Raw genomic sequence first — 15,727 nt, forward strand, 5'->3', positions numbered from 1 at the left:
ATTTTAATCAGGCAATTGAGGTTGGCCTGCTTGAATATGAGCTCCCTGATTAAGGGCCAAAGTGATGGTCCAATCAGGGAGCCCCATGCTCTGTACTGAAACAGGCGTGTCAGTTCCTCTGACACTCCGGATGTGGACAGTATACTGAGAGCACTCTGTATAGTGTTGTTGGATCTTGTAAATAAAGGAATTTCGGTGAAGGGACTTCCGCCTTCGAGGACTTATTACAGCGGCATTGATTCTTCATTTTGTTGCAATGATGTTTAGAGGACATTGGAAGTTAGCCTGCCGGTAGATTTATGATTGTTTTGCACTCCAAGTCGATCGTGAACATTTGGAACATAGAATGTGAGGTAATATCACACCTTGTGGAGGATTAGGTGACATAATGCAAAAACAAAATACTGCAGATGTTAGAAATCGCGAATAAAAACAGAATGCTGGAAATACTCAGTAGGTCAGGCAGGCGGCATTTGTGGAGAGAAAAACAGAGGTAATGTTTCGGTTTGATGATCATTCATCAGAACTGAAGAAAGATGGAAACACAATAGGTTTTAAACCAGTGGAAGGGGAAAGAGGGCAGGAAAAACAAAAGCAAATGTCTGTGGTGCATTTTGTTTTTATATTGCAGGATGGCCAATACCATTGCCATGAATTAATTCTATTACTTACACATTTTCGGAACATGAACACACAACTGCAAGGCATCCACAACCTTGTTGCAACCTTCCCTTACAGGTGCTATCTGACTTCTGACCTCCATGTCAGGTGACCCTATTACAAGCATGCACAGTATTGTGCACTGGAATCCACTACCACAATCATCCTATTATCGTGACATGATCGGGTGGATAAATAGGTTGGAACAGGAGCAACTGCAGAATTAGAATGATAAGCTTGATTGAGCACAGGTAAAGTTTATTTACTCGTCACAAGTAGGCTTACATTAACACTGCAATGGAGTTACTGTGAAAGTCCCCTAGTCGCCACACTCCGGCCCCTGTTCGGGTACACTGAGGGAGAATTTAGCATGGCCAATGCACCTAACCAGCACGTCTTTCGGACCGTGGGAGGAAACTGGAGCACCCGGAGGAAACCCATGCAGACACAGGAAGAATGTGCAGACTCCACACAGATAGTGAATCAAATTGGGAATTGAACCCGGGTTCCTGGCACTGTGAGGCAGCAGTGCTAACCACTGTGCCACCCCAGGTGTCACTGTTTAAAAATGAAGGGCAAGATTTTTCCAGAAATTGAAGCAGGCCAATGGCGTGAGGGAAAAGCAGCGGTGAAGCCGACAGCGATGGCAGCTTTCTTCGCTGTTTGGTCCAGGACTTCATAAACAAACCTTTCAGGATTGGGTCCCATGATACATCGTTGGCTGGGCAGCCAGTAATTCATCTGCCCCACCAGCAACTTGGGCAACTGAAGATTGGGAGCCATTTTAAAGCCTGCCCCAGCTCAACGAGAGAAGAGCAGTTCACGCTAGAACCTCCGGCACTGCCTGGGCATTGCCCCCTTGTCTGGACAGGACCCTCCGCTCACTAAGTGCAGCACTCACCTGAGCTCCCTTGGCAGGGCTGTTCACCAGGTGCAAGCCTTGGGAGACCAGTGCCAACCACTGTGCCACCCCAATGTGCCAATATTATGCAGTTCCAATTTTAACAATATAGTAATGAACAAACAAACAGAACAATTGTAATTACAAACTAATTTCAACAATAAAAACAAAAAGTGCTCCATTTTCTTGAGTGTAGAGTGTGATGGACTTTTCTCATGGTCTGATTTTATTCAGATCCCAGAAGTGCTTCTTTGCATTATTATGATATGAGTAAATGTGACTAATTAGCCAAATCCTACTATTAAACTAATTTCAATGCATACAAGTAGGATGAATAGTTTGCTTTAGGGTAGATTATCAATAATTCTGCAATCCACTGCCCCCACCATGAATTTTTTATGGATGTAAAATCACAAGCTAGGCACACATAATTTCACAAGATAGACTCCCCATGAACTTCTGTCCACAGGGTATGTTAGATCCTGGGATTAGCTGTGACATTCCAGTGTGCACTAAAGTAGCTAGGATATTATTTAGAATCGAGAGTGTAGCAGGCACAGACTGAGGGGAAATTTTAACTCCCAAAGCCAAGGTGGCTGGGGGCAGGTGAAAAGGCAAAAATTATAAAATTTTCAAAGCAAGCAAACCCCAAAGCGCCCCTCACCGCCCACTGCCCATAATAATAAAGACTGGCAAGGAGATGGGCAATAAGGCCATTTATGACACCTGAGTAATGCACCTTGGCCTAGATGTTTGATGTGCCTGAAAACAGGCAGCGGGGGCGAGGGTACAACCTGCTTCAATGTCCAACATGCCCCACTTTGCGGGTTAGGTGCAATGGCCTTGCTAAATTGACCCTTAGTGTCAGGGGGACTAGCTAGGGTGAGTGCATGGGGTTACGGGGATGGGGCCTTGGTGGAATTGTGGTCAGTGCAGACTCGATGGGCCGAGTGGCCTCTTTCTGCACTGTAGGATTCTATGATTCACTGTCAGGCTTAGCTGACATCCATTCGCTGCCTAATTCCTCTTCTGGCAGCCAGTCAGCTCACTGACCTAGCTGGCAATCAGGAAAGAAACCCCATTAGAATCATTACTTTCTGCATTGCGTGGAGGAAAATCGTACTTCTGGGTCTGCCGTCTGAAAATCCCACCTCTCCCCAACACCAGCTTACAACCATCATTCTCTTGCTTGTCCCTGAGTAAATATTAAGGCATAAATATTCTGCAGCTCGAAGATCCTCTATGATTTTTTTTTTAAGTCAGTTGGTTGTGCATTGAATACTTACCCTGGGTAACAAGTATATTTAACTTTATCATCTGTTTTCAAAAAAGATCCATTTTCAATGGAGTCTGGAATACCACATTCTGATTCTATGAAAAGGAGAAAAATGGGAAAAGTGTGAATACTAAAGTCTCCGATTTGAGCTTGTAATGTAATTAGAGAAATGTCATTACATTGCACAATTAGAAGTACGAACATTATCACAGTATATTTTCCCTTTAATACGTGGTTTTAGATTTTTTTCACTTGTCTATCTGAAGGAGTAACAATATTCGGAAATGCAATACTGCTGAACTTCAGGAATCTAATCTCATTTTAAGAACTCACAAGCTGGGAACAGCTCAATTCAGATTTAATACTGGTGACATCTTGAGAGAGAGAGAAGGTGAGCAGGACTGAGAAGCTGGTGTACAACTTGTAAGAGAGATAAAGTTGTACTTGTTTGTACCCAAGACGTACGAGGTGTCAGTGAATTCTTGAATGTAACAGGCCTTTATGATTTGTGCTGGCCTAAATACGTGATGTACCTAAAATCAGGCAGCAGGGGCAGAACCTGCATTCTTTCATTTGTTTTGACTTATTATTGTCACATGTATTATCATAGTGAAAAGTATTGTTTCTTGTGAGCTATACAGACAAAACATACTGTTCATAGAGAAGGAAACGAGAGAGTGCAGAATGTAATGTTACAGTCATAGCTAGGGTGTAGAGAAAGATCAACTTAATGCAAGGTAAGTCCATTCAAAAGTCTGACAGCAGCAGGGAAGAAACTGTTCTTGAGTCGATTGGTACATGACCTCAGACTTTTGTATCTTTTTCCCGAAGGAAGAAAGTAGAAGGGAGAATGTCCAGGGTGCGTGGCTGACTGCTTTGCTGAGGCACCGGGAAGTGTAGACAGAATCAATGGAAGGGAGACTGGTTTGTGTGATGGATTGGGCAGAGCAGGAGCCATACCAAGCTGTGATACAACCAGAAAGAATGCTTCCTATGGTGTATCTGTAAAAGTTGGTGAGAGTTGTAGCTGACATGCCAAATTTCCTTAGTCTTCTGAGAAAGTAGAGGCGTTGGTGGGCTTTCATAATTATAGTGTCGGCATGGGGGACCAGGAAAGGTTGTTGGTGATCTGGACACCTAAAAACTTGAAGCTCTTGACCCTTTCTACTTCATCCCCGTTGATGTAGACAGGGGCATGTTCTCCTTTACGCTTTCTGAAGTCAATGACAATCTCCTTCATTTTGTTGACGTTGAGGGAGAGATTATCATTGCCGCACCAGTTCACCAGATTCTCTATCCATTCGCCAACACATATTTGAGGGGAGGCAATGGCCCAAGTGGTATTTTCAACTACTAATCCAGAAACTCAGCTAATGTTCTGGGGACCCAGGTTCAAATCCCGCCATGGCAGATGGTGGAATTTGATTTCAATGAAAAAAATCTGGAATTTTTCCAAGATCACGAAACTATTGTCAATTGCCAGGAAAAATCCATCAGGTTTGCAAATGTGCTTTAGGGATGGCAACATTTTGGAATTTTATTTGTTGTGCGAGTCACCTCAGCTGTATTTAAGGCAGGAGTTTTTGCAAGCACACAACTAGTGAGCTTACGCATGACCAGTGGGAGAGAGAACTCAGCTGGAGTGAGACCACAGCCAGAGTGAGGGGTAAAGCTACTGGAAATTTGGTGCTGAGGGGAAAGAGGTGCTTTCTGCTTTGTTTTCTTGCTTTCTGACTTTCAAATCCTAGGTCATGGAGCATATGTAAGACAGAAATAGATCGGTTCTAGATTGGTAAGGGGATTAAAGGTTACGGGGAAAAGGCGAGAGAATGGGGTTGAGAAACTTATCAGCCATGATTGAATAGTGGAACAGATTTGATGGGCCGAGTGGCCTAATTCTGCACCTATATCTTCTGGTCTTATTGTCTGAATCTGCCGTCCTTACCTGGTCTGCCCTACATGTGACTTCAGAGCCACAGCAATATGGTTGACTCTCAACTAGGAATGGGCAATAAATACTGGCCAGCCAGCGATGCCTATGTCTCACAAATGAATTGAAAAAAAATGGACGGAGCCATCTCACAAAATTTGACTTGGGTCCTTATTATTGAGTGACGGGGTCCAGTCAGTGCTATTTGTTACACAGCTGGGTTCGGATGGTGAATCAGCTCTCACTGTGCTCCTGAACCCACTTTAAAATTGTATCTTTTAGTTCATATTGACTCTCCTCATTCCTCCTACCAAAATGTATCACTTCACACTTCTCTGTATTAAACATCCTCTGCCATGGGTCTGCTAATTTCATCAGTCTTTCTATGCCCTCTCACGTTTTCTCTTCTCTTCCTTGTATATTACTTTTCCGAGTTTCCTGCCATCTGCCCCCATGCATCCAAGTTTAGGACACTAATATACATCAAAAAGAGCAGGGATCCTAATACTAACCCCTGAAGAACACCACTGTATACTCCCTTTCAGTCTAACAAGCAGCCCTTCATCAATACTCTCTGCTGTCTGTTTCTTAACCAACATTATATTCACATTTGTATTGTCACTTTAAACTTGGACCAGTGAGCCTGTGCATGCCAGTGGGAGAGAGACTGCAGTCGGAGTGAGATTTCAGCCAGAGTGAGGGTATCGGGAATTTGGAGCTGAGTGGGTAACTATTGATAAGTGTTTTTCTTTTTTTTCTCTTTAAAATTCAGGAGTCTAGTTTAAAGGTCAATAAACAACTGACTCAGTTAGCTAAGTGGCAGTTATCTGTCAATCAATTGAAGCCTGATTAGGGCCTCAATAGATGTGAACACTTAGGAATTTTAAACTGGTGTGTGTCATTCCAGCTCACCTCAGCTGAAAATAAGGCAGTGGTTTTAGCAAATGCATGACCAGTGAGCCTGTGCATATCAGTGGGAGAGAGACTGCAGCCAGAGTGAAATTTCAGCCAGAGTGAGGATATTGGGAATTTGGAGCTGAGGGGAAAGAGGTGCTCATTTTCAGGAGGAGCGGAGAGGTGACCTATGAGGGAGACTTGAGGGCAAATAAGAGGTAGAAAGAAATCTCAGTAGGGCTGTGATTTGATTGGTTAATGGAGAATCTGCTAAATTTGAATCTCTGTTAAATTACTGGTTATAAGTTGCGTTCAGATGGAGATAATAAGCGGAGATATATTTAAAAAGTTCAAAAATTTAAAAAAAACAAATTCAAAACTAATTAAATAAAATAAGGATGGAGGGTCAGGTATTTGTTGTTCCTGTCTGATGTGGGTGCTAGTGGACCCCATTGTGGTTCCCAGTGATCACATCTGTAGTAAATGGTTGCTTGAGGAACTCTGGCTCAGAGTGGATAAGCTGGATTCTGAGCTTTGGACACTGCAACACATCAGGGAGGGGGAGAGTTACCTGGACGCTGCATTCCAGGAGGCAGTCACACCCCTTAGACTAACTAACTTGAATTCGGTCAGGGACAGGAGGGTGTGGCTGCGAGTGAGGCAGTTAGAGGGATCCAGGATGTAGGGTTGCATGATCCTCAGCCCTTGTCCTTGTCCAACAGGTTTGAGATTCTTGCTCCCTGTGTGGACGGGAATAGGGACTGCAAGGAGGATGAGCCAATAGACTGCAACATTGTGGTGCAGGGAGCCATTCAAGTGGTGGGAGAGAAAAGAAATATAGTTGTAATTGAGGATAGTATAGTTAGGGGCATAGACACTATTCTCTGTGACCAGGATCGAGAGTCCCGAAGGTTATGTTGCCTGCCTGGTGCTTGGGTTCGGGATATCTCATCCGGGCTGCAGAGGAACTTGAAGTGGGAGGGTAAAGATCCAGTTGTTGTGGTCCACATCGTTATCAATGACGTAGACTAAACAAGGGCAGAGGTTCTGCTAAGGAAGTATGAACACCTAGGAGCTAAATTAAAAAGCAGAACCAAAAAAGGTAATAATCTCTGGATTACTACCTGAGCCACAAGCTAATTGGTATGGGGTCAATAAGGTTAAGCAGGTAAATGGGTGGCTTAAAGATCGGTGTGGGAGAAATGGGTTTGAATTCATGGGGCATTGGCACCAGTACTGGGGAAGAAGTGACCTGTTCCGATGGGACAGCCTTCATCTGAATCATGCTGGGACCAGGGTCCTAGCGATTCACATAACTAGGGCTTTAAACTGAATAGGCAGGGGAGGGTTCAGTTGTAGGGAAAATTAGAAAATCCAAATTGAAGGAGGTAAGAGTGCAGGTTAGCGATGTGGCGGATGATTACCAGACAATAAAAGAGAGAGACAGAACGGGTGAATGTCTTTTCGCACCAAGGAATTATAAAAGAGTAGGAAAATTTCCCAGTAGAACAAATTTAAAAGCTTTATCTAAATGCATGAAGCATTCGGAACAAAATTCGGCTGCCGTCAGTGGTGGTGGAGGCAAACTCAATAGGGTCTTTTAAGAGACTCCTAGATGAGTACATGGGATTTAATAGGATGGAGGGTTATAGGTAGGCCTAAAAGGTAGGGATATGTTCGGCGCAACTTGTGGGGCCGAAGGGCCTGTTTTGTGCTGTAGTTTTTCTATGTTTCTTCTATGTAAAATTAATGAGTTAACGGCGCAAATAGAAACAGAAGGGTATGATTTGGTGGTGATTACTGAGACATGGTTACAAAGAGAACAGGTCTAGGAATTGAATATCCAAGGGTACTCAGCATTTTGGAAAGATAGACAGAAAGGAAAAGGTGGTGGTGTAGCTTTGCTGGTGAAGAGATCGGTGCTGTCATGAGAAATGACATCAGCACGGGAGATCAAGATGTGGAATCAGTCTGGGTAGAAATAAGAAATAGCAAAGGAAAGAAATACTTGGTAGGAGTAATCTATAGGTCCCCAAACAGTAGTTCTGCAGTGGGGCACAGTATAAACTAGGAAATACTGGGGGCTTGCAAGAAAGGTGTGGCACTAATCATGGGTGATTTTAATATGCACATAGATTGGAAGAATCAAATTGGCAAGGGTAGCCTGGAGGCAGAGTTCATTGAATGTATTAGAGATTGTTTCTTGGAACAGTATGTTGTGGAACCAACCAGACAGCCGGCTACCTTGGATTTGGTATTAAGGAGGGATTAATTCCTGACCTCAAGTTAAGGATTCTTTTGGGAATAGTGACCATAGAATGATAGAATTCAAAGTTCAGTTTGGGGATGAGAAAGTGGAGACCCACACTCGCGTTCTGGAATTAAATAAAGGAAATTACATGGGCATGAGGACAGATTTGGCCCAAGTAGTGGGCAGGAAGGCTAACAGGTAGGGCAGCGGATAAGTAGTGACAGTTGTTTAAGGATATACTCAAGCCTTCACAACTCAAATATATCCCAGTGAGAAAGAAAGATGGTAAGAGGGGGGTAAAAAACATCCATGGCTAAACAAGGAGGCCAAGGACAACATAAAGATAAAAACTAAGATATACCATATTGCAAAGACCAGTGGCAGGCTGGACGATAGGGAAACTTTCAAACATAAACAAAGGGATACTAAAAAAGTTATAAAAAGAGCTAAGATAAATTACAAAGAAAAACTAGCGCAAAATATCAAGAAGGATAGCAAAAGCTTCTACAAGTATATAAAAGGGAAGAGAGTCGCGAGGGTGAATAGTGGTCCCATGGAAGATGAAACTGGAAGGTTAATAGTGGAGAACACTGAAATGGCAGAGATGCTAAATCAATACCTGGCCTCCCGGACATCCACATCTGTGAGGGGTGTGTCGCGCTGCGATTCCTGAGGGCCCCGTGTTATGGAGCTGGAACTGCAGCTCGAGGATCTTAGGCTGTTAAGGGAGAATGAGGAGGTGATAGACAAGAGCTATCATCAGGTGATCACACCAGGGCCACGGGAGGAGGCCAAGTGGGTGACGGCCAGGAAGGGTAAAGCTCGGGTGATTAAGAGCACCCTGGCGGGTGTGCCCCGACACAAGTACTCCTGCCTGATACTGTTGGGGGGGACAGCCCATCTGGGGGAAGCAGCAGTGGCCGTGTCTCCGGGGTGGAATCCGGCCCTGTAACTCAGAGGGCTAAGGAAAAGAGGAGGAAGGCAGTATTAATCGGGGACTCGACAGTCAGGGGGACGGACAGGTGACTTTGCGGAGGCAGGCGGGAGTCTCGCATGGTGGTCTGCCTCCCTGGGGCTGGGATCCAGGATGTCGCTGGGCGAGTCCCAGAAATCCTGAGGTGGGAGGGAGAGGAGTCGGAGGTAGCGGTACATATTGGTACCGCTGATGTGGGTAGGAAGGGGGAAGGGGTCATGAAAAGAAAGTATAGGGAATTAGGGAGACAGCTGAGAAGGAGGAAAGCAAAGGTAGTAATCTCAGGATTGCTGCCTGTGCCACGGGAAGGTGAGGACAGGAATGGAGTGAGGTGGAGGATGAATGTGTGGCTGAGGGACTGGTGCAGGGGGCAGGGATTCAGGTTCCTGGACCACTGGGACCTCTTTAGGGCCAGGTGTGACCTGTACACAAAAAACGGGTGGCACTTGAATCCCAGGGGGACCAATATCCTGGCAGGAAGGTTGGCTAAGGCTACTGGGGAGAGTTTAAACTGGATAGGTTGGGGGGAGAGGATCAAAATGAGGTGACTGAGAGTGAGGAAGATAGCTCGCAAACAGAGAAGGGTTATAGGCAGTGCAAGAGGGCGGATGGACAGGGAATAGAGAAGGGGAGAGGTCAGACCAAAGGATTGAGATGTGTCTACTTTAATGCCAGGAGTATAGTGAATAAAGGGGATGAGCTCAGAGCGTGGATCAATGCCTGGAAGTGTGATGTGGTGGCCATTACGGAGACTTGGATGTCTTGGACAGGGGAAGGGGCCGGTCACTTTGCTGGGAGTTTTCTATAGGCCACCCAATAGTAACAGGGAGGTGGAGGAGCAGATAGGGAAACAGATCCTGGAGAGATGCAGTAATAGCAGAGTTGTTGTGATGGGAGACTTTAATTTCCCAAACATAGATTGGAATATCCCTAGGGTAAGGGGATTGGATGGGGAAGAGTTCGTTAGGTGTGTTCAGGAGGGTTTCCTGACACAGCATGTGGACAAGCCTACAAGAGGAGAGGCTGTACTTGATCTGATACTGACAAATGAACCTGGACAGGTGTCAGATCTCTCAGTGGGAGAGCATCTTGGGGATAGCGATCATAACTCTATCTCCTTTAGGCTTGCATTGGAAAAAGAGAGGATCAGGCAAGCTAGGAAAGTGTTTATATGGAGTAAGGGGAAATATGAAGACATTAGACAGCAAATTAGAGGAATAAATTGGAAGGAGGTATTCTCGGGGAAATGTACTGAAGAGAGGTGGCAGTTTTTCAAGGAATGTCTGTCTAGAGTTCTACAGGACAACGTTCCGAGCAGACAGGGAGGTGTTGGCTGATTAAAGGAACCGTGGTACATGAAAGCTGTGCGGGACCTAGTCGAGAAGAAAAGGAAAGCGTACAAAAGGCTCAGAGAGCTTGGCGAAGATAGGGATTTAGAAGAATATACGGCTTGTAGGAAGGGACTAAAGAAGGAAATTAGGAGAGCCAGAAGGGGTCACGAGAAGGCCCTGGCAGGTAGGATTAAGGAGAACCCTAAGGCGTTCTATAAATATGTGAAGAGTAAAAGGATGAGACGTGACGGAATAGGGCCTATGAAAGGTGAAGGCGGGAAAGTCTGTACGGAACCAGTAGAAATGGCAGAGGTGCTCAATGAGTATTTTGCCTCGGTTTTCACAGAGAAGGACCTGGGTGGATGTACTGCGGGCGTGCTGTGGACTGAAAGGATTGAGTATGTGGACTTTAAGAGGTTGTGCTGGAATCTTTGAATGGCATCAAGATAGATAAGTCGCCGGGTCCGGATGGGATGTACCCCAGGTTACTGTGGGAGGCGAGGGAAGAGATTGCAGAGCCTCTGGCGATGATCTTTGTGTCGTCGATGGAGATGGGAGAGGTGCTGGAAGATTGGAGGATTGCGGATGTGGTTCCTATTTCCAAGAAGGGGAATAGGGATAGCCCAGGTAATTACTGACCGGTGAGTCTAACCTCAGTGGTTGGTAAACTGATGGACAAGATCCTGAGGGACAGGATATATGAGCATTTAGAGAGGTTTAGTATGCTCAAGAATACTCAGCATGGCTTTGTCAAGGGCAGATCGTGCCTTACGAGCCTGGTGGAGTTCTTCAAAAATGTGACTAAACACATTGATGAAGGGAAGGCGGTAGATGTGGTTTATATGGATTTTAGCAAGGCGTTCGATAAGGTCCCCCATGCAAGGCTTCTAGAAAAAGTGAGAGGGCATGGGATCCAAGGGGCTGCTGCCCGGTGGATCCAGAACTGGCTTGCCCAAAGGAGGCAGAGAGTGGGTATAGATGGGTCTTTTTCTAAATGGAGGTCGGTCACCAGTGGTGTGCCCCAGGGATCTGTTCTGGGACCCTTGCTGTTTATCATTTTCATAAATGACCTGGATGAGGAAGTGGAGGGATGGGTTGGTAAGTTTGCTGACGACACAAACATTGGTGGGGTTGTGGATAGTCTGGAGGGATGTCAGAAGTTACAGAGGGACATAGATAGGATGCAAGACTGGGCGGACAAGTGGCAGATGGACTTCAACCCAGATAAATGTGTCGTGGTCCATTTTGGTAGGTCAAATGGGATGAAGGAGTACAATATAAAGGGAAAGACTCTTAGTACTGTAGAGCATCAGAAGGACCTTGGGGTCCGGGTCCATAGGACTCTAAAATCGGCCCCGCAGGTGGAGGAGGTGGTTAAGAAAGCATATGGTGTGCTGGCCTTTATCAATTGAGGGATTGAGTTTAGGAGTCCGGGGATAATGATGCAGCTATATAAGACCCTCGTCAGACCCCACTTGGAGTGCTGTGCTCAGTTCTGGTCGCCTCACTATAGGAAGGATGTGGAAAAGATTGAAAGGGTGCAGAGGAGATTTACAAGGATGTTGCCTGGATTGAGTGGCATGCCTTATGAGGATAGGCTGAGGGAGCTCGGTCTTTTCTCCTTGGAGAGACGAAGGATGAGAGGAGACCTAATAGAGGTATATAAGATGTTGAGAGGCATAGATCGGGTGGACTCTCAGAGGCTTTTTCCCAGGGTGGAAATGTCTGCTACGAGAGGACACAGGTTTAAGGTGCTGGGGGGTAGGTACAGGAGATGTTAGGGGTAGGTTTTTCACACAGAGGATGGTGGGCGAGTGGAATCGGCTGCCCGTCAGTGGTGGTGGAGGCAAACTCAATAGGGTCTTTTAAGAGACTCCTGGATGAGTACATGGAGCGTAATAGGATGGAGGGTTATAGGTAGGTCTAGAAGGTAGGGATGTGTTCGGCACAGCTTGTGGGCCGAAGGGCCTGTTTGTGCTGTAGTTTTTCTACGTTTCTATGTTTTTTCTAATACTTTGTCTCAGTTTTCATGGTGGGGGGCACAAGTACCATTCCTATAGGAACGGGAAAGTTAGAGGTAGTAGAAAGGGTAGAATTTAGAACAATCAACATCAATAGGGAAAAGATACTTAGCAAATTATTGGGATTGAGGGCAGACAAGTCCCCCAGATCTGATGGGCTTCATCTTAGGGTATTGAAGGAAGTGGCGGTGGAGATAGTGAATCCATTGGTTATAATATTCCAAAATTCTCTGGACACAGGAAAGCTTCCAGTGGATTGGAAAAATGCTAATGTAACAGCCTTACTCAAAAAGGGAGGGAGACAAAATGTGGGAAATTACGGACAAGTTAGTTTAACATCTGTTGGGAAAGTGTTAGAATCAATTATCAAGGAAGCAATATCAGGACATTTGGAAAGTCAAAACACGAACCATCAGAGTCAGCATGGTTTTATGAAGGGCAAATCATGTTTGACTAATTTGCTGGAGTTCTTCGAGGATGTAACAAGTAAAGTGGATAATGGGGATCCTGTCGCTGTAGTATATCTGGACTTCCAGAAGGCATTTGATAAGGTGCCGCACCAAAGGTTAATTCACAGGGTTAGATCATATGGGATTCGGGGTAATTTATTAGCTTGGATAGGTGACTGGCTGATCAACAGGAGACAGAGTTGGGATAAATGGGTTTTTTTCTGGATGGCAAGATGTAACTAGTGGGGTGCCACAAGATTCGGTTGTTGGACCCCAGATAAACGGAGGTGCAGCATCCTCCAGTTCTCTGGCACCAACCCCAAATCTAAGGAGGATTTAGAAGATTGTAGCCAGAGCCTCTGCAGTTTGTACCCTTACTGCCCTCAGTAACTGAGGATGTATTCCATCAGGGGAGCTGGTGATTTTTTTACTTCTGAGGATTGCCTCCTCTATCTTCTGCCCAAACTATGTCTGACAACCAGGGCACCCTTGTAGATTTTCCTGCACCTGTAATTCTCCAAAATCCTCTGTACTAGATGCCCGAAGACAAAATGCACAGCCCAGTGAAAGGTACGTTTCCAATTATATCGGTAACGTGCAAAATTGACACCCTCTATCAGGCGAGTTGCCAAGAAACACCACATGTAGCGCTGGAAGCCAGTCTATTTCATTTTACTGAGTTCCACAAATTTGGGATTTCAAACGGGGTCCACGGAAACGCATTCAAAGCAATTCACAACCCTAGTGCATTGATGAATTCTTTCGTAGAAAGGGAGGCTCATTTTCATTAACAACTTACAAAAAATGTGAATAGGGTGGCAATAGTTTTGTTAACAACATCTATTCTGGAAAGAGAACCCAGCTGTGAATTATTTCATTTAAACTCCAGCTGCACAAAATCGAAACAAAGCAATGACGCTTGGATGCATTCGTATAACTGAATTTCTTCTCAATTTGTTTTTCAAACAATTTCTATTGCGTTAGCATTCATTTGTTAATCGATAAAGGACGTGGCTCAATTCATATAAGAAATGTTTTAACCTTGAGGATACCAAATTATTTGCTTTTGTGTAATCCTAGAAACCTACAGTGCAGAAGGAGGCCATTCGGCCCATCGAGTCTGCACCAACCACAATCCCACCCAGGTCCTATCCCCATAAATTTACTCTCGCTCGCCCTCCTGACACTAAAGGGCAATTTAGCATAGCCAATCCACTTAACCAGCACATCTTTGGACTGTGGGAGAAAACTGGAGCACCTGGAGGAAACCCATGCAGACACGGGGGAGAATGTGCAAACCCCACACAGACAGTGACCCAAGCTGGGATTCGAACCCAGGACCTTGGTGCTGTGAGTTAGCAGTGCTAACCACTGACACCATGCCGGCCTAATTAAAGGCAAATTGTTAACAGTTGCAAATTTTGTTGGCGGTAAGGTTGCTTTATTTCCAATAACTCTGCTTGGTTCCCCAAAAAAAGATTTAACGTACCTCCGAAACACTTATGGGTATGTTTGTTTGGAAGCTATACCGAATTATATAATTCTCTATCTCTGTGATATCTTTCACATTCACTGCGTTGTATTTGTTAATAAATATTTTTAAGCAAAATTTCAGACAATCTCGGCTCCCTCAGCACTCTGATACAAGAGTCATAGAATCCCTACAGTGCAGAAGGAGGGCATTTGGCCTATTGAGCCTGCACCGACAACAACCCCACCCATGTCCAATGCCCGTAACCCGACGTATTTACCCTGCTAGTCCCTCTAACACTAAGGGACAATTTTGCATGGCCAATCAAACTAACCAGCACATCTTTGGACTATGGAAAAACCTGAGCACTCGGAGGAAACACAGACATGGGGAGAACGTGCAAACTCCATACAGTCAACTGAGGCCGGAATTGAACCGGGGCTCCTAGCGCTGTGAGGCAGCAATGCTAACAACTGTGCCACCGTGCCACCTTACAAGTCAGACATTAAGTATAAATATTGCTGTCTTCGTCTTAAACCATTAATCTGCTTTATAAAATCATTAATTTTCACAGTACTTCATAGACAATGCTTAAATGAACCTAAACATTAGCACAAACAAAAATAATGATTTTATCTCTTACCAATTGCAGCCACAATATGCACAATATAAATGAATATTATTGTTATTTTGATTTTCTGAGACATTTCTGTACTTTTTTCTCCCTTCCCAACTGGTTTTTAGTGGTGTGTGCCTCTACCTTTGCAAGACTGAATTCTTTCAAATAAATCTGCCAGGAAGATCACATTTGGGTTCTATTGATTTTGAGGTGAGGGGGAGAGTGGGAGGTTTCTTCATAAACAGAGTTGTGTCCACAAAAATCTAATGGACATTTCTCGTAAATTGCAAAGAAAAACAGAAAAAAAAATGCTTTTAAAAAGCAACGGGTGAAATAGTTCAGGGACACAATTTCACAATCCGCATATTCTCTTGTGAAACAATCAAAGTGAAACAGGGTTTATTGGAAATGCTGGGATAGATTGCAAAAAAGAGCACGCCAATCTACTCACCTCCGATATTTCTTTCACTCATTTCAAAAATCATTGAAATTCTTCAAGCCCAAGAGAGAGACACGAAATAATTCTAGTTTTCCAGTCAAAACTAGGCATTATTTTAACTTCAGAAACTGAATTTCCCCACTCATGTTTACTCAGGTAGAAAAAAAAGCTTTGCAAAATCGATCAATTTAGTCAATTATTAGAAGGAATATCTAGTCTAATCCGTAGTCTACATAATCATTTACAGCAACTAAAATGTTCAATTTGTATGACATAAGCTTATCTAACACAGTTTAATCACAGCAACTGTACAGGGGCAGAGGGACCTGGCAGGTGCATGTACTCTGAAGATGGCAGAATGTGGAGAGAGCAGTTAGCAAAGGGATATTGGCCTTCACATATGGAGATATTGACTACAATAGCAAAGACACTGAACCTTTGCAAAGACCTGGTGAATCTGGTCACCACACTTTAGGAAGGATGTGAGGGTTTTTTACCAGAATGGCTCCATC

At 44.5% G+C, this 15,727-nt stretch overlaps 1 protein-coding gene across 4 annotated transcripts in view; it reads right to left on the reverse strand.

Moving 5' to 3' along the window:
* The window catches only part of LOC144511862 (C4b-binding protein alpha chain-like), a 59,443-nt gene extending 44,487 nt beyond the window's left edge, over positions 1 to 14,956 (reverse strand). Inside the window, exons 1-2 of one of the 4 annotated variants that reach the window (XM_078242262.1) lie at positions 14,801 to 14,956; positions 2,848 to 2,932 (exon numbers count right to left, since the gene is read on the reverse strand). In XM_078242262.1, coding sequence (XP_078098388.1) covers positions 2,848 to 2,932; positions 14,801 to 14,864 — 149 coding nt within the window. In that variant the 5' untranslated portion in view covers positions 14,865 to 14,956. The remainder of the gene's footprint in view (positions 1 to 2,847; positions 2,933 to 14,800) is intronic. The other 3 variants (XM_078242263.1, XM_078242260.1, XM_078242261.1) reach the window with 3 other exon arrangements.
* Positions 14,957 to 15,727: the final 771 nt, after the last annotated feature.

The sequence above is a fragment of the Mustelus asterias genome, chromosome 25 (genome assembly GCF_964213995.1).
Source record: "Mustelus asterias chromosome 25, sMusAst1.hap1.1, whole genome shotgun sequence".
Taxonomy (NCBI): Eukaryota; Metazoa; Chordata; class Chondrichthyes; order Carcharhiniformes; family Triakidae; genus Mustelus; species Mustelus asterias.